The sequence below is a fragment of the Haemorhous mexicanus genome, chromosome Z (genome assembly GCF_027477595.1).
Source record: "Haemorhous mexicanus isolate bHaeMex1 chromosome Z, bHaeMex1.pri, whole genome shotgun sequence".
NCBI classification, from domain to species: Eukaryota; Metazoa; Chordata; class Aves; order Passeriformes; family Fringillidae; genus Haemorhous; species Haemorhous mexicanus.
Genome location: NC_082381.1, coordinates 43,001,407 through 43,019,514, shown reverse-complemented (window position 1 = coordinate 43,019,514; position 18,108 = coordinate 43,001,407). Strand labels below are relative to the sequence as shown.

At 44.3% G+C, this 18,108-nt stretch overlaps 2 protein-coding genes across 6 annotated transcripts in view; one reads left to right on the top strand and one right to left on the bottom strand.

Annotated features, from left to right (window-relative positions):
* NANS (N-acetylneuraminate synthase) overlaps positions 1–18,108 on the top strand; it is a 32,512-nt gene that overhangs the window by 9,745 nt on the left and 4,659 nt on the right. Inside the window, exons 6-7 of one of the 5 annotated variants that reach the window (XR_009485083.1) lie at positions 8,891–8,956; positions 14,659–14,720. Coding sequence is in view for 1 of the 5 variants with exons in the window: in XM_059836662.1 (XP_059692645.1) it covers positions 8,891–8,896 (6 nt within the window). In the remaining 4 variants the exon portion in view is untranslated. Of the gene's footprint in view, positions 1–8,890; positions 17,157–18,108 lie in introns of those variants that run through there. The other 4 variants (XR_009485082.1, XR_009485081.1, XR_009485084.1 and 1 more) reach the window with 4 other exon arrangements.
* Positions 345–10,327, bottom strand: TRIM14 (tripartite motif containing 14). The gene is made up of 6 exons (XM_059836660.1): positions 9,944–10,327; positions 5,966–6,061; positions 4,830–5,063; positions 3,594–3,756; positions 2,433–2,525; positions 345–1,491 (listed from the first exon to the last, which is right to left on the bottom strand). The coding sequence occupies exons 1-6, from the start codon at positions 10,310–10,312 to the stop codon at positions 956–958; spliced, it is 1,491 nt and encodes a 496-aa protein (XP_059692643.1). The 5' UTR covers positions 10,313–10,327; the 3' UTR covers positions 345–955.

Genomic DNA, 18,108 nt, shown 5'->3' with positions numbered 1-18,108 from the left:
TATATAGAGAAACTTGTAAGCTGTGTCCCCTAGTTTTACATGAATGTTGCAAATTAGACGCAAAGATAAATGGGCCACAAATGCACCTCTGGCCTGGTGTTTTTATTGCACCTGTGAGCCCTGGAGATACTTCATCCTCTGTTAGGGGTTGTTCACAGCTTTTTCTCATGTTTCCACTCAATGGAAAGAATAGGGTCACCCACCCAGAAGTCCAATTCAGAGTTCTGTCACATATAAGACCAGCTAGTGACTATTAAATGTGGCCACAGAAGCTCCAGTTTCAGAAGGGACCTTTCCAAAAGTCAGTGCCAGACTTTGATTTTTTTCAAATTGACACTTAAATATGAGCTAATTCACTTAGTGCATTTATTATCCAAATCTGACCTTGTCAAAGATAACAATATGCAGTATAAAATCTTGAAGTTTGAACCAAACTAAACCTGTTGCCATACACAATTGTAGCCTCTCCAGGCTGATGAGGGGAGGGAGTTCATTAAACAAATTTTCAGAAAGTCAGTATCCATGTTCCAGTCTGAGTTGCAGTATGTTTCTTTCAACCTGACTTCTTCCATTTTGCGAGTTGAAAGATACTACATACAGCACTTCAGGTGGTACAGCAACACCATTTTTAAGTCAAATCATCTTTCCCCATTGAAAGACACATATACATTAAAAAAATACAGTTAATTTTCTTGAACCTACAAGTTGAAAAAAGTACAACAATAGTACATACTGCATTTTGAGTGGTATATCAACATCATTTATAAAAGTCCGGTCACCTTCTCTCATTGAAAAAAAAAAAAATACACATTAAAAATCACAGTTGGTTTTCCTAAACTTATGTTACCTTCTAAAAGCATCATAATTACAACTTAGATACAATAGAGATGAATTCATGTAGATAACTGCTGAAGTGGCATTAGCAGAAAACGTATGAAATAGTAGGCTTTGTTTGTTATGTTAGTTTGCATGTTCTAATGGACCCTTCCCAGAGTCTCAGGGCTGGATAAACTGGTTCTGTGAACTTGCAGCAGAAGGTGTGCAAATGAGCCATGCCATCGTTAACATTGTAGAATGAAAGGATTCCTGCTTCATAATCTAGAAAAACGCCAATGCAATCAGGATCATCTTCTACCAGGATGGGGATTCTCTCTCCCTTGTGAAATGCCCAGTATTCAAAATCAAACTTCTTAAGGCACCAAGATGCTCTATTCCAGCCCAGTCGACAGGCTTCAGAGTCTCCTTTCCTGCCAATGGTAGGGTAGGCTGCGCCAATCCACCATCCTGCTCCAGCACGAAGCACGTCAACTTCCCAGTAATGGCTCCCAGAAAGGAATGCGTCTCTGCTTAGCACTTGCCATAATTTATCAAATCTCTGGGGACTACACGGGTAAAGTATTTTCCTCCAGCTACAGCTTACTTCAAGACGGTCATCTGACAATTTCAGTCTCGGGTGAATGCTGTCGTATTCCCAGGTTGGTTGCCTTGCATCTGCAGTAAAAGCCATAAACATACTTGCTACATTCTCTTGACTCTTGGAAGAAGTCCAAGTTATAAAACACCTGCAAAGGAGCCCACAGTTGGAAGTGTTTTGGGACAGTCAGAAAGCCTGCAGTCCCAGGAAAGCGGGCTGGAAAAGGCATGCCAAGGGCGTCACAGCAGGGCACTAACATTGCTGCCTTTGCACCTTTGTGATCTGGGCCAAGTATGGTGATGGGGACCTCAGCCACAGCACCAAGGTTGCTTTACATCTAGAGTTAGGGCTCAGCCAGAAAGCCTGCAGGTCCAAGGACACTGGGTCTGGAAAAGGCAATCCAGTCAGAACAAGGCAGGGCCCCAACATTGCTAACTCTACGTTAGGAAGGGATAGGATTCAGCTAGCCACAGAGCCTACAGCTCCAGGCTCAGTCAGGCTGGAAAATGTATGCCAAGTGCATAAAGCAGTGAACCAACACTGCTGTCCCCACACCTTTCTAACCTAGGGCACCTCTGCCACAGCAGTGAGCTGCCATTTGGGTTAAGGTCAGGATTCAGAGAGCCACAGAGCCTACAGCTCCAGAGACACTGTAAAAGGCATGCCACAGGAATCACAGCCCGGCACCAACACTGATGCCTCCACACATTGTTACAGCTTCCTTGTGACCGGGAGAGAAGGGGCAGGCACTGATCTCTGTGGCGAAATGAGGGAATGGCCTGAAAGTTCTGTCAAGCAAGGTTTAGATATTAGGAAAAGGTTCTCCAGAGGGTGTTTCAGCACTGGAACAGGCTCCCCAGGGAAGTGATCACAACACCAAGCCTGACAGAGCTCAAGAAGTCCTTTGACAACGGTCTCAGATACATAGTCCGTGCAGGCCCAGGAGTTGGACCCTAGTAATTTTTGTGGGTCCATTCCAGCTCAGGAGATTCTAGGACTCCAACATAATCATACTTACGTTTTAAGAAAAGCAACCGATCAACAGGAGTCATGGTTTTCAGCACTGTCCCAGGCTCCTTCTTTGCATTGGGATTAAGGCTACTGAAAACATCTGGGCAAAGATGGAAAGGGAGAGCTTAGGGAGTCTGCCAGTTTTTTAACAATCATTTTGCAACTTCATGGACAAACTGTGTTACTTTTTCTGGAGAGGGCCTACTCTGTATGCTTTCAGAGTATGCTTTCTCTTTGTATAGCATAGAGATGCTGGACTGGTGTTGTCGCAGAAATACATAATTGAGCACAACACCAAGTAATCAGACCTGATTCCTTTAAAAGTAGTCCTTATCAGATAAAAATAGTCAGGCAGCTGAAGATAGCTGTAGGTGCTTGCTGCAGAGCCCTCCACAATGCTTTCTAGCAGTCTTACACACATTCTGCAGTAGTCTTTCAGATCAGATCTGACCATCTGCCCCAGCAACCTGCTACTTTCTTTTTGGTGGCATTTCTCTGATAAGGGATTAAAAGGCAGCTGGGTGAAATGTGATGGCTAGTGCTGCCTGCTCACTCAAAGAGCAGCAAGATTTTCCCATGGTCATTTAACTTTGTGGCTCTGTTGCCCATTAGGAAAAACTCCTTGTCTTAAAAATGCCAAAGGTCATTTAAGGATGGAATAACAGCTCAAAGACAAAAGGATTTCTAAATAGAACATGTCAGCTCAGCTTTGCAGTACTAAAAATCATCTTTTTTTTTCAGACTGAGCCAAATCACCAGGTACATTAATTTAGAAAAGCTTTCAAATTTCAGAGGTACCCGAATGCCAGAGCACTTAGACCCAATTGTAAGTAACTGAGAAGACAGATATATTCTATAGGTGTGATGGTCTACATTAAATTGTATTGAAATACCTGGTGGAACTGAGGGAGGAAAAAAGCCAGCAGACAAACCAAAGGTCACTTTCAGAATTGGAAGAGAAATCTCTTATGTTCCTAAATCACTGCTGCTATAACAGCATTACACCCATGCTGTCAGAAGGCAGTATGGGTGTAACAGTGAGACCCATGCCTGAAACAGTGTTGTTTCTCCAGATGATTTGGTAAAAAGCCCTCTTCTTACTTAAAAAGTACACTTTCTTTACAAAGAGAGCAGAAGAAAGCAAAATTCAGAGCACTCTCCCAGGTACCTTCTTTAAGCCGGGCTTCCAATGGTTTCTGTAGAATGGACTGAAGAGCTCTGATGAAGTGTTTATAATGGTTAAGTAAGTGTTCAAACGAGAGCGGTATTGGATGCCACTTTTCTAATGGGTGCCTGAATTCCTTAATTTCCTTTTCAATTTCTGTGTATTTCTGAGGGCAGAAAGCCAAACACTACAATTAGCAGAGACTGTGACAGGAAAGGACTCTTCCGTCCCTTCTCCCATACACCACAGAACAAGGACACTAGGTAAACCTATGGGCCATAACAGGCAAACTTTGCTGAGATCAGCCTGCCTTTTAGCTCATTAGCATGCCCATTACCTCCTCCTGCCAGTGGAGCCACCCCAGACATGGAGAACCCAACAGCCATGGTTAAAGAGATACCTCCAGGATGGAAATGAGTTTAGCCTGGCCAGGACCCTTTGTGGGAAATCCCATCAATGGCAAAATCAAACTATTACATTTTACAAAAAATCTGAAGAATCAAATCCAACCTCCCCACAAGAAAATCTCCACAAAATCACAAAGAGAAGCTCCTGTGTGCAGGTGTGTTGCTAGCACACACAGCAGAATGTGGCTAGGGCCATATCACAGCAATGGAAACTCCAGTCTGACACATTGCAAGGATGCAAAAATGCTCCAGAGGCACCATCCTGTAAGAAACTGCAGGATGATGTCTTGTGATTTTGTCTTGTGTCAGGGCATGAGCACATGACAACACAATCTTTCCAAGGAAGGTGAAGATCATCATCTATAGGCAAAAAGAACAGTATTGCTACCTCCAGTGAAGTGAAGGCTTAAGGTGATTTTTTACAATTAAGGAAGGCTTAAGGATTTCTTGCAATTAAGGAAATTACATATTTTAACTTCCCTCCTGAGGTTTCCTGAGGGCTGGCTTTTCTCATCTCTTCATATTACACTGGACAAAGAAAGACTTGATACAACATTTGTCTTCAAGATTAAGAGGCATGTATCTGTCTTTTCCATCTATGCTAAAAACTATCATGAATTTCATACAGACCTGAAATCAATGCCATAGCAGGAAGACCTAATAGCTCAAAAATCAGGAACCAAATTTGTTCACCAAAACACCAACACCAAGCAAATTAAAAAGCACTTAGGAAGATGCTGCTTACATACAGAAGGATCTATAGAAGACATCACCAGAGAAATTTACCAAGGACTGTCAGGGTAAGAGGTAGAAAGAGACCATACAATACCACCTCCAGCAAATGAATAGGATCACTGTCCTGTTGTATTTGTCTGATTCGACGTGTGAAGGTCTCGAGGGCTTCAAGCTGTTCTTGACAGGACCTCAATTGCTGATCATGTGCTCCCAGGGCTTGCTGAGTCTTTTCATCAATGAAGATTTTTGCCAGACTCTCTTCTTCCCGAAGAAGTAACTGAAGCTCAGTCATTTTTTCTGACAGCTGCCGTTTGATCATATCAGCATGTGCCTATGGATAAAGGAGAAGAATGTCTCCCTCCTGCTCAACAGACCATAAACATTTCAGACATTTCTCTTTGTGACTTTCAGTGCTATGTTTTGGTTGAATTTTACTGATTTTCTCCATCTCTTCAGAAACATGTCTCTACCCCTTAAGGGAGCACAGATATGATCTACCTGCTGATGTCTGGATGGAAAAGAGTGAGAGAAGATTCCAAGATGCCTATTTATGTCAAAAAATCTGTTTTCAGATAGAATTAACAGGGTACCAATTGCAACAAGAAGCAGACCTTGCCCTTCAGTAGCAAGATTTTGACTGCTTTTAAAGCAAGCTAGAGACAAGTAACTGGTAGGAAGAGAAAGCCTCCAAAAGAAAGTGGCATCAGACCAAGTCTCTAAAGCTCCCTCAAGCTCTTACCGACATTTCTGTAACAGAAGTGCCTAGCGATGCTCCTTAGAGCAGAAGTGATTTCATGCTCTATAAATGAGGTGCAGCTTAGCATACATTCCCATTCTTAAGACGGAATCAACAGAACTGTTCTTGTGTTTACTCAACTCTGAATCCAGAAAATTCAATAATGCAGTTCAGTGCATATCATACAAGATACATAAGTGTACCCAGAATAACATAGGCATGTGGGGCTACTTACTATTCCTCTGCATAAAAATTTCACCCTTGGTCTTCCAGAGATGTTCAGCTGATCAAGGAATGAGGACCAGGTCTTTGGAGACTCTCCCTCTTCCCTCTCTTTGGTAGTGTAATATATTGTGATGAATACAGGGAATACACTCTCCTCCTGAGAAGTAGAGTAGCCACCCAATAGATGGCTGGGTCTTTGAACAGCTACAGAGAAAACAAAACGTCTCCCCTTGGAAAATGACCATCCAGTGGAGAGCCAAACTACACTTTACCTTCACATGATTTACAGCCTGCTCTATGCTTCTTCTGTTGCCATCTTCTTCCGCTTTTCTCTCTTCTAGATTCTTCAAGCACAATGCCATGAGTTCCTATATAACAACAAAACAAAATAAAACACTGTTTCATAATAACATCTGTAAAAACCAGAAACAACTATCCAGCTTGATTTCCATATAGGGGGTACTGAAATACTCTGTTTCAGAATCAGAATATTCTGAATTGGAAGGTGAAACTCTTAAATTAATGGCCTTTTATGAGGCTTTTTAAGGCCACTATAGTGATGAACCATAAGGATTTCAGCATTTCATCTTGTGGTTATACTGGTAAGGTCTGGACAGCTGGGCAAATTAGCACCACCTTCTTAAGGCACAGGGAAACCCAACGTGAAAAAAACAGACTCGTCTTTAAATCTATGGTGCTGCATATTTCAATTACGTGCTAATGCATTTTGCAGCTGAAGGGCAACGAAGTACTTTTATTTAGAGGATAAGTGAAAGGCTCCATTTAGACTAAAAGTCCAGTGAATGTTGAGGATGCTTCCCAGTGTACAAACGACCAATCAGATACCCCACTATTGCCACAGTGATGCTGTAGTCTGAATGTCTTCAACAGCTAATAGTGTAAGCATGGCTGGTAATCAGTCACAGTATCTGTGACACTTCTCAGATTATGGTGTGCCCAGCACAGCTTAATTAATGTTCTGCTTATATCTCACTCCAGTTTCTCACCTGCAGCCCTCTGAAATTGGCTGCCCTCTGCCCAGCAGGTGGAACAGTCTTGGTGCGCCTGCTAACGCATTTTTTGTCATTAGTAACATGAAGGATGCAGGCAATGCTGCCCCACAGTGCTCTCTCAGTGCACTGGTGCTAAAACAGGCCCTCAGTAAATACCAGGTAAGCTAGTACAAGCTGTAGCTGCTATCAGTGTCCTCTTCTGCAGGGGAGACCCAGTCAAGAACACCTGCAGGCACATGTGCCAGGTCACTGCAACAGCCCCAGGGCAGCACAGCATTTAAACTCTGCAGCATGCACAAACAGAGCATGAAGTGTTGCTTCCTGAGCAACGGTTTGCACTTCTGATGTGTCTCCTTAGACAACACCTGCAGTTAGTCATTTGAGTGTGACAGAACCAGAAGAAAATAGGCTCCCAGCAAAAGCCAGAGACTCTGCATCTGGAAGGCCCTTGGCAAAGATACATCCATGCAAGCAGGTAAATGTTCTTGCAGAGAGCAACACATTCATGCTATTTATTCCAGACACAGTTTTCTAGTCTTGTCCCTGAAGAACCAGAAGAGTTCTGCACCACTAGAGGATTCAGGAATTCTACCAGGTACCAGCCTTCCTTAGTTTATTTTGCAGCCTAGACTTCATTCCTTTCCTCAAAGACTGACAAAGACCACAGCAAAAAACCCAATCTTCCTTCTTTGCTAGGAGCACACATCACTTTGTGCACTCACAACAGTGACCGTATGCAAATACTTATATTAATCCCAAGCATTTCTGGTTAAGCATTGCTTTCTTTACAGAGGTACATTGGAAGACCTGCTTCCTACCAATTGAAGACTGTGCCAGCATCCCATTCCTCTTCATCCTGAGGAATCAACTCTGAAAATCTTCCTTTAGGGATTGCCTGGGTGCTTTAACTCATTCAAGTGAAAACACTGTAAAATCAAGGATTTCTGAGATGACACTCAGAGCTCCAGTCAAGCTCACAGGACGCATATCAAGTGCAAAGAATTCTGATCCTCTGTGCTGCATTCAGGAGCACAGGGAACATCCTTTTTGATGATTTTAAACCTCTGCTCCAGGGATGAAGCAGCTGATGGATCTCGCACAATGGTTTTCATGTCTTCTTAGCACTCAGAACTAGGATCTACTGAAAGACCTGTGGAAGATTCTCAGTGCAAGAAGTGCTGCCTGCCTGATGTCACACTACAAGGGCTGTACTGAATGATTGGTCACAGCAAACAAAATCACTAGTCAAAATACCATCTCTTAGGCTAAAACTATTGATAGCTTGTGCCTAAAATCTCTGCAGCCCTAAGCCAGTAGATGTCAGTACATACCTCCTAGGGACAGAGGGTCACGCAGGAGTACAAGTTTCTACCCCGCTCACTTCCTGATTTAGCAGAAACAAGTCTTTATCAACAGCACATGCTTCCCTCTGTCCATCAGACCCCAAGGGATCAGCACAGTTTGTAGATTTGTGCACTTCGCCTCAGATCAGGTTGCCACTGCACAATACGTGCATCACCTACCCACTGCCCTCCTGTCGTGAAGGGAATGCAATCACTATAGCGAGTTCCCACCTGCAAGAGGGACACTTTGGGTGGAAGCACACCAGCAGGCAGGTGCAGTCCTCTGCGCTGCTCAGACGTCTTAAACAGTTTTACCTTTGTGCTGCTGTTTGCAGCAGCCTAGTGCACAGCCCTCTGCCCTTGTAATGCTCTCTAACATCAAGTGTAACAGAATGCTCCAAGAGTTTATCATGACCTGTGTACTGGCTCACAATCTGTGTGAACTTCCAAGCAGGAAGTTCTGTAGGGATTGCTTCTTCCTAGTGTTTTCTGCAGGAAACCTCCTAATAGCACTCCTATATCACAAAAGGAGTGGGAAGAAACTTTCTGAAGTTGGAGAAAAAAAAAAAAAAAGAAAGAGAAGCTTCTGAACATCAAACCTCTGTATTACAGTATTTTAAGTCTCCCAGGTCTGTGCAGGCCTTAGTAATCCTCCTGGCACACTTTCCAAGTAAAACAGCACAAGCAGGAGTATTGTCAAGCTTGCAAAGCTTCCTGAGGGTGTTTGGTGGACAGCTATACTGGGATGAAAGAAAAAATCTTAGGAAAGAACCCCTGGGCTGGCTGTGGCTGGGATGGAATTAATTTTCCTCATAGCAACCCTTGTGGTGCTGTGTTTCAGATGTGACTATACTGTGAGTGCACAGAAGACTAGAAGGGGACACAAGCAGGAGATAACTAATCAGAGGTAATCCATACCATATAACATCATTTCTGCAAACTGGAAGAGAGCTGTTTAGGTGGGCTAGCTGTCTTTTGCTCAGGAACTGTATGGTGAGTGTCCACCTTTGCATCACTTTTGTTCTTTTTCTCTTCCCTCCACTTCTTCTTCTATTAAACCTATTTTTATCTCAGTCCATGAATTTTCTTGGTTTTAGTGTTTCTCTTTCTCTGTCCCACTGGAAGGAAGGGGAGTAAGCAGGCACCTGTGCTGTGCTTAGTTGCCTGCTGGGGTACACCCACAACATCCCAGCGGAGTTATCAGAGGACTGTGTGCATGGGCAGTCATTGTGATCTAACCAGCTACAACGGTGGGGCCAGGGGGTAAACAGAAATGACCTTTCCCCCTCCCCTGAGGCATCTGTGTTTTGGTCAAAGGTTCTTCTTGCCTGTCAATAAAAACAAACTTCCTGGGACTGCCACACTCCTCTGATTTCTACATACAAGGTCTGAGGATAAAATGCTGCTGCATGTGATCTAACAGTGAAAGTCACTTCCTCCTTGCCCCTTGATTTATACACCTGCTTTGTGGACGCCTGGGTGTGACTGATTGACTCTTTCCTTTTCGTACATGGCCCACATCCTTGTGCAGTGGCATCAGGCTGACCCTGTCTGTATGGGGTCTACAAAGCACTTGCTGAAGCACAGAAAGTACAGAAACTTTGTTCTTAGTTAACACAGTCTACAAACCTTGAACTTCACAAGGTGTTTATAAGGCAAGCAAAGCAAGGCTAAAGGCTGAAGATCGGCTTAGTACTGTGGCACTGCACTAATACTCACAGATACCACCATCACACTCTAGCCAAAGAAAACCCAGCGGCACGCGTTTCAGAAAGGAGGGGACAACCGGCAAAGACATGAAATCAGGAAGATCCTGTCTCAGCTCCCGGTTTCACCCCCTCTCCGCGGCACAGCGGCCCCGGGCCGGCGGGGCTCCGCGGCGCCCGGCACTCACCTGCGTCCGGCGGACGGCCTGCGGCAGGAGGCAGGCGCGGTGCCCGCGGTGCGCGCCCAGGGCCGGGCAGAGAGCGCACACGCAGCACCCGCAGTCCTCGCAGAACAGCTCCAGCGGCCGCCCGGCATGGACCCCGCACAGCAGCGCCCCCGGCGCTGCGGCCCGCGGCTCGCCCTGCGCCATGCCGGAGGCGGCCCGGAGGCTGGGGAGCAGAAGGATGCGGAGCCGGCAGCTGAGGGAGAGGCGGATACGGGGCAGGCGGGGGCAGGGAGAGGCGGATGCGGGGCAGGCATGTGGAGGGTGTGCGCAGCGGGCGGCGCGACCGCTCTTCGGGCAGGCGAGCGCGACTGTGCCCGTGGCCGTGGCCATGCCCGTGGCTGTGGCCGTGCCCGTGGCCGGGGCCCCGCCGCCCCTCTTGGCCTGGTCACTCGCCGCCGGAGCGGGGGCCCGCAGCGGGGCTGTCAGGCAGTCAGTGCCGGCAGGAGCTGTGCCCTGCACAGGGAGAGCCGGTGCCCTGGGAGCTGCCTCCGCCCGGGGCCCGGGCTGGAAAACTGACTAATTTGCGGAATTTCAGCAGCGTCGGTGTGGGGTGGGCTTCAGTACCATGGCTGAACAAAACACTTCCCTGATACAAAAATGTGGGGGGAAAATTGTCTTCAGGGTATGTTCTGTCACTTTCTATTTTTCATGTAGAATTTTGTGCTCTGAATGGTCTCTTTTATAGAAATCAAAACAGAGTGCTCATGCTCTTACCGAGCTTGCACACTTACCTTCGCTGGCTGTAACCCTTACCTACATTCAACCAAATTCATACTAGCTTTTTAATATGCTTTGTTCTTCCTGTGAATAAAAGCAATGCAGAGTGTTCCCACACACACAACACATGTGCACACACACAAGATGTGAAAAAATAGATATTTAAAAACCAAGCATTTTGGTGCAACATGTGGGAGTCAGATTATGCATTAGTACATAAGAATGTGGAGTATTGAGGAACAAGGGCAGTCTTGCTGAAATTCATGCATCAGGCAGAATTTCATGCCTGCAAAGACACTGCTAACAAAACCAATGACTTAGAAAGTGCCTTTTGTACATAGAAAAGTCAGGTTTTTTTCTTGGAAAGTGTTTCCTGCAGACCTCAGGCTACAGTCGTGGAATCTTAGGGATTATCATTATGGATATCTGTAGATTGTTTGCTCTTTTTCTACCCACGCAAAGAAAAGTGCTAATGCCTGCTTTAATAAAATAAGAGTTTCACATACTCTTTGATGCAGTTTCACCTGCTCTGGTGTTTGACCAAACTCAGAAAGAAAGGTTTTCCTACTGTCAGTCAACATTTTTCTCATTACAACTGGAGCCATGTTGTTTCACTGTGCCTTTTCAAGGGGAGTTTTAATCTCATCTTCTCAATCTGCGCCCATACAGGAGCTGTAAACAGTGCTGAGTTCTCTGACAGAGGCTGAACAATTCCAGTTCTTTGCCTGTGTGCTTTGAAAAGCTAAGCTTCAGCTCCACTACTATGTTTGCAGCTTCTGCAGGAGGGTTTGGCTCATGGAGTCTGTGTGTGCCCTGTCCAGAGGAATGTGTGTGTTCAGTAAACATTCCCATGTGACCATTCAGGAGCACTCTGTCAGTCACACCACCAGAGACTGTAACTGCTGGGACTGAGGCCCCTTCACAGGCGTCTCTCCAATGAGCCAAAGGGTCCCTGCCTGACCCCTACACACCCTGCACTCACACAGTCAGACAAGGCTTCCTGAACAGTTCAACCCCAGGTTTCCAGTACCAGAATCTCAGACCTCTGGATCCCTGAAAAGATTTATTTATGGTTCAGTAACAGGGTAACAGCTCCAGCCGGTGCCTCAGGTAGGAATCTTGAACAAAGGATTACCTGGACTTTTAGACACTCAGTCTGGAGTCTTCCTGCGGGGTCCTCAGCTCCTGCAGTGCCTCAGTGTCCAGTCACCTGGCTGGGTCACAGGCCCCAGTGTCCTTTGCTGTGCCAAACATTGGCAGTTCCTGGCCTCTTGCCTCAGGCTCCCAGCCAGACTCAACCAGCAGCTCCCACTGCAGCTGCACCCCGAGCTACCTTCACAGAATGTTCATCCGTTTTTTAGGATTGAGCATATCTGCTAACATATTAAAAGGGGAAAAGAAAGCTTTCACAGCATTTTACACTGCTCTTACTTACAACATTATTACAAGTAACAGAATTAAGGCTAACACTGTTGTCCTTGGGTAGAAATTATTATCAAGACAAGACCACGAAAGATTCTCGAAACTCATTTATTGTCCAACTTCTTAATCTTTCACTACTTGTTGGATATGAGACTGGTGTATCCAGTTTTTCTAACAAAAATTTTAACAGCAAAATAAGGACACAGAAAGACAGCATATAGTCCCTCCCATTTAGATTCTAATTTTACTTTTTGTGAGAATATCTTGCTTAGCACTACATCTGCAGGTTGTGTATCATTTACTTCTATTTCAAGTGGGCTGGGCTGATACTATTGTGGATACTTTCTCCATTCCTCTAACCCTTTCTGTGTTTTATATAGAAAATACTGGGTCAGGCATTCTTTTCCATTCAGAAAACTGGTCTTAGCTGGAATATAAGTTCTTGACGTAGCTGAGTGGCTTCCAAAGAAACTTTCTGCCAGTGCTTTGGCTTGTGACGGACCATTCCAAACATTCCACAGTGCCAAATTTAAGGTTTGTGGCCATTTCAGATAAGCTCATGTGCATATTTTTGTGTCCTGTCCATCCCCTCTACTTCTCCTGAAGATTGTGGGTGATACAGCTAGATGTAATTTTCTCTGTATTCTCAAGGTCTTACACAGCCAATTGTTTATATTAGCTGTAAAATGAGCCCCCCTGTCTGATTCAATAGACTCTGTAGAACGCTGTATCTAGGTTTAACTTTTTTAAGCCAAGGCCTTTTGTGCTCCTCTTGTGCCAGCCCTTTTTATTGAAAAGGCTTCTGCCCAGCCTGGTAGTTGATCTGCTGTCACTGGCAAATGCTTACACACAGCCGTATGCGTCCAGAGTCTATTTGTAGTCACTGAAAAGGGAAGTAGGCTCATAGTTAATCATCCTATCTCTGAGTTTGGTCTGATACTTGAGAACTTCTGGTAGGCTGGGAAGCTGTCTGTGATCCTTCTTGTAGTGGTATAAATTCCTGGAGCTGCCCATTTTTTTTTTCTTTTTTTATTTAGCTAGCTGTTGCCTCTGCCTCTCCACCTACTTTATTGTGAAACCTTCTAACCACACAGATTAAATATCTCTTTGGAAGAGTTGGCTTCCCTCTGTAGACCACATTCCATCACAATCTTGTGTTGCCTCCCACTTTTCCCACTGTTTCTTCTCTTGAGTAGTCCTTCTCATACATGGTCTCAGGGTCTCTCAAATTTGGCCATTCACTCTGGCCAACCAGAGCCACAACAGCACATTCTCAATTATCAGGTAGAAGCATTAGGCTCGTTGGATTCAAGTTGTTACATCTCTTTAATATTATCTGCCATTGTGAAGATCAGCTCATATCTATGTGCCCATTGCAGTATTAGTGCTTGGGCTGCAGACTGTCAGCACTCTCTCCTCATCATGTAGGATATGAACTGTTTCAGGATAAGGGGAACAACAAATTTCTAATATTTTTGCTATTGTTGCCATTGACTTTTAGGCTGGTGCTCCTGCTGCAAGTGAAGCTAATTTAACTGAGTAATATGCAAATGGTCTCTGATGGGGTCCTGAATTATGCTTTACCACTCCACTGGTTATTCCTTTACATTCATGTGCATACAGATTGAAGGGTTTTGTATAACCTAGGAGCCCAAGACCAGGAGCAGGCAGACACCAGAGCTCCTTTTATTGCTGTGTAAATTTATTCTTTCTCCAGGGCCTGTGAAATAGACATTATGTCTTTGTTCCTCATTTCCTCAGTCAGAGGCTTAGTCAATTCCTCTACTGCAGGAATCAATGGCCAACAAAATCCCACAGCTCTGAGCACACCTGGTACATGCTTTTTGTGACTGGATGTGGGAGCCTAATTATGGCCTCTATTATTTTTTGACCTGTCGTTCAGCACCGCTTTCGAAAGTAAAGTGTAAATATTTAACTTCTTCTCTGGCACAGCTGAAGTTTGGATGGAGATGCAGGCTGTTCCCTCTTTTGGCAATACATAAATGCATACTGTCACAATTGTAAACACCCTTGTCACAATTAGCCATTGACAGATCATCTACACATTGTACAAGAACCAATATGCCCAGTAATTTTATATCTTTATTGCAGTTCATTAAGTGCCAAAATTTTCTGCAGATTCAGTGGGTCTAACCTTCTATATCCTGAAGACCATAACAGAACTTTCAAGCATTTTCATGTTTACAAGGTTGGGTTTTTTTAATATACATAGAATTATCACCATTACAAGCAAGTACTAGTCCAGAGGAAATCTCATACGTACAAAAAATAAAGCAGTGTTTCCAGCTGACCTAAACTTTCTGCAGAACCTGCTCTTGGTATTTAAAGTTTATCCCACAACAATCAATTCAAATAGTTACAACAACACACAGTCTGAAGACGAACATTCCTTTACATGCAGATCTCCCTGAATCCTCAATTTTGAAGAGACACCATGTGCACATAATAGCAATAGAGGGTGAACTATTTTATATGGTGTTTTGTACACTCTCCAAAGACATGTTTTTTCTGTGCAGGAATTACCTCAAAAAAGAACTGCCAGGAGATGGACAGATCACCGTGGAGATCTGCTGTGGATGTAGGTACAGTCCAGCACAGACTGACACTCCCTCCCCAAAAGGGCCATGGGCAGTGAGAGCTCACCAGGCTCTGTCAGAGCTCTCCTCAGAGCTCCTGATCGGTTGTGGCACTGCACTGGGTGTCCCATGACACGCATCTCCACCAGTCTGGATGCAGGGATCTGAACACAAGACCTGACTGACTGGTGGAGGGCAGGGCAGTCATTGCTCATTCATTCGGAATGGCACTTGCCTGTCGCTCACGATGGCTTCAGCCAGGTCTCTGGTTACAAGTAATTTAATCCTGGTGAAGCAAGAGAGTAAGGGTTCGAGCTGGTGCCTCGAGGAGAAACCCTACCAAAGGATTACCTGGGCTTTTATACCCTCACAGTTTGTACCCCAGAAAGTCTGGGGTCTTCCAACTGAGTCTTTGGCTCCTGCTGTGTCTCAGTGTCCAGTCCCCAGGCTGGTTCCACAGGTCCCTGTGCCCCTTCCTGAGCCAAGGGTTGGCAGTTCCTGGTCTCCTGCCTCAGGCTCCCATCCAGAGCTCGGCCTGCAGCTCTCATTGCAACTGCACCTTGAGCTACCTGCACTGAATGTGTTCCTCAACACATGGCTGGTCTTCATCATCACAAAGCCACAAAATGCTGATGGAAGATACTCAGCTCGGGACTCTAGTTTCTTTTCTGGCAAAGGTAATCCCCAGCCTGTTGGTGCCCAGTCTTAATTGCTGCAGTCACTCCATGGGTTGGATAAGCCCAGACACATCTCGATCTTTGTGAAGTTCATGCTGGTGCTTTCTGCAGCACCTCACAGTCCCTAAGAAGGCTGACTCTGCCTGCCACTTAATCTTTCCTCATCCTCTGCTTCATACCCTCCTTGTTTGTAATGACAGCAAGCCCTGAGGGCATATTCCATCCTCTTGCCCTGATTGCTGATAAGAACATTAAGGCACATTGGGCTCACCTTCTGTCCCAGAGGAATGGCACTAGTACCCAGCTGGCAGTTCAGGTGTTCTAGTCTGTCTATCCAAACTCAAACATGAGGTTGTCTGTAAGGACATTTCAAGGCCTATTGCTTGCAGCATTAGAATTTGCAAGTTATTAGTACCTCGGGCACTTCCCATTACAGATGAACAAACTCATTGAGCTAGATTCTCTGTGCTTTCAAGTGTTTTAAATTGTTTACTTAGAGAAGACAGTTGTGATAAAACTAAATAATGCTTGTGTAAACACTACTGGATGCCCAGGTGCTGCGGTAATGCACCAAAATGAGATGTAATTTCTTGTATTTTCTCCCCAGTACTTTACTAACACTGGGGGAAAGTGCTCCTGCACTGTGGTTGTGAGAGGTCTGAAGGCTCTCTTTTCATCCAACTCCCACATTCATCTCTCTGGAGGGAACACCTTTAGTCTTTCAAAAAAGATTTTAAATATCTCAGAGTGTGCCTCCTGCTGGTTTTGCCAAGAAGAATCATCCTCCAGTACAGCAGTGGAGAGAAGAGTTAAATCATAAGAAAACAGGAGTAATAATGTTTTCCTCATTCGGCACAGTCTCAGTGTGAAAGCCAGCTGAGAAAGAGGTGTGGGTAGAGTGTTTTGGTAGGGTCAGAATGGGCCTGAGTCTTCATCTGTTAGATCTGAGGTGAAATGATACTTTCCTTCTGCTGATTTGGATCTAATCTAAGCCTTCTGCAAAATGGGGTTGCTTTCCTGCAAAATTTCAGTGTTTCTGCAAGTTGGCAGCATACAATACACAGAGACCAGGCTTTTTTTCAGATGTAGCATTCTCTACTTCTTTGTACAGAAAATTTGTAATTTTCTAATACAAGCTCTGATTTAATCTTCGTACGTTTGTGTGAAGTATGAGGGGGATAAAGGAGGAAAAGGTCGGTAAAGGGGTAAAGGAGGAACTCTGTTTTAGCACACAATTTACAGGTCTTGGTGCAGATCTGGACATCTCTGTAGCCATCTACAAAAAACCAACCAACCAGCTCAAAACCAAGTGGAACCACCACTTTAGCAAAGACATTGAGGACTGTCATTCGCATGGCACTAACACACCATCCGTACGCACGAACAGCCTTTGGTCACTGCCACACCGGGGCTGAATGTTAAATAAGACTGAACTGAAGAATCCTGTATCAAAGTGGTCTGTTTTCAGTAGAAGTCACCCTTCCCGCTGGCTTAAGAAGAGAAATAATTCTTACTGCAGAGATCTGAGTTTGTCTTGGTTTTGTTTGCCTCAGAGCTACCCATTTCCAGTGGGACCACAAAGGGAAGATCTATTTTATTCTGAGTCAAGAGAACCTTCTAGAAACATATGCATACATGTGTGTATTTTAAGTATTTTAATTGTATTGCTAGAAAAATGTTTTAGCAGTGCTGTTTGAGTTCAGTTTTCATGTTCAAGTATTTTTTTTTCCTGAAAAACAAATAAAATTTTGAAACTCCTAATTTTACTGGCACTGGATGCTCTCTCTTTTGACATTTTCATTAAGAAACTAAATTAAAGTAGGAATTCTTTGTGGCTTAGCTACCCACTACTTCATTTAAAAAGACAAAAGATCATTTTAGGCTATCAAAAAAAAAAAAAAATCAATGTCTATCTTTATTTCTAATTTTTAGCAGAATATATTTTCAAACTCCTTTTTCTTTTAAAATACTTTTCCAAATACACTTTCTGCAGTACTGTGCAAAGATAATATGCATTAAAGAAGTGTCAGAATTACTTCAAACTGACATGAAAATTTTTTCTTTCCTTGTAATATCACTGAGTTGGCTGTATACTAACAAACCCTTTCAACACACACATTTTAGAGCACTGAAAAGTATCCCAGGTAAAAAGAGGTAAAGAAAAAGTAAGGGCATTTTTTTATGCCTCCATTTTTAATAGTGACAAAAAACCTTGTGTTGCCTGGTCCTCAGAGTTGGGAGTTGGGAGGACCATGACAGTGGGAAGTGACTTTCCATTTACAGACACTGAAATTGTCAGGGACCTGTTGTACCAGTTGACAATTTGTAGGCTTTTTGTGCCCAGACTGGTTTCATCCCAGAAGGATGAAGGAGGTGGCGGATGTCCCAGCAGGACCCCTCTCATCACCTACTAAACTCCTGGGAGTCTGGAGAGGTGCATGCTGAATGGCATTAGTCAGTGTTAGCACAGTTTACAAGGCCATGAAGGATGACCCAGGGAACTACAGACCTCTTAGTCTAACTTCAGTACCTGAAAAACAATTTTGGGGAAGATCCTACTGGGTGCTGTTGAAAGGCATTTAAAGGATAATGCAATCATCGGGCACAGCCAGCGTAGATTCACAAAGGGAGAGTCCTGTTTAATTAGTGTGCTATCCTTCATGATGTCACCAACTAAACTAGAGGATGAAGGGAAGGCAGTGGATGTAGTTTT

Excerpts from the sequence above, each read along its gene's own strand:
- TRIM14 (XM_059836660.1), bottom strand. The coding sequence starts at position 10,312 with ATGGCCACGGCCACGGGCACAGTCGCGCTCGCCTGCCCGAAGAGCGGT. Across the intron at positions 2,526-3,593 it reads GGAAGCCCGGCTTAAAGAAG|ATGTTTTCAGTAGCCTTAAT; the intron begins GTACCTGGGAGA and ends ATCTTTGCCCAG. Across the intron at positions 1,492-2,432 it reads TCGGTTGCTTTTCTTAAAAC|ATGCAAGGCAACCAACCTGG; the intron begins GTAAGTATGATT and ends CTTTTACTGCAG.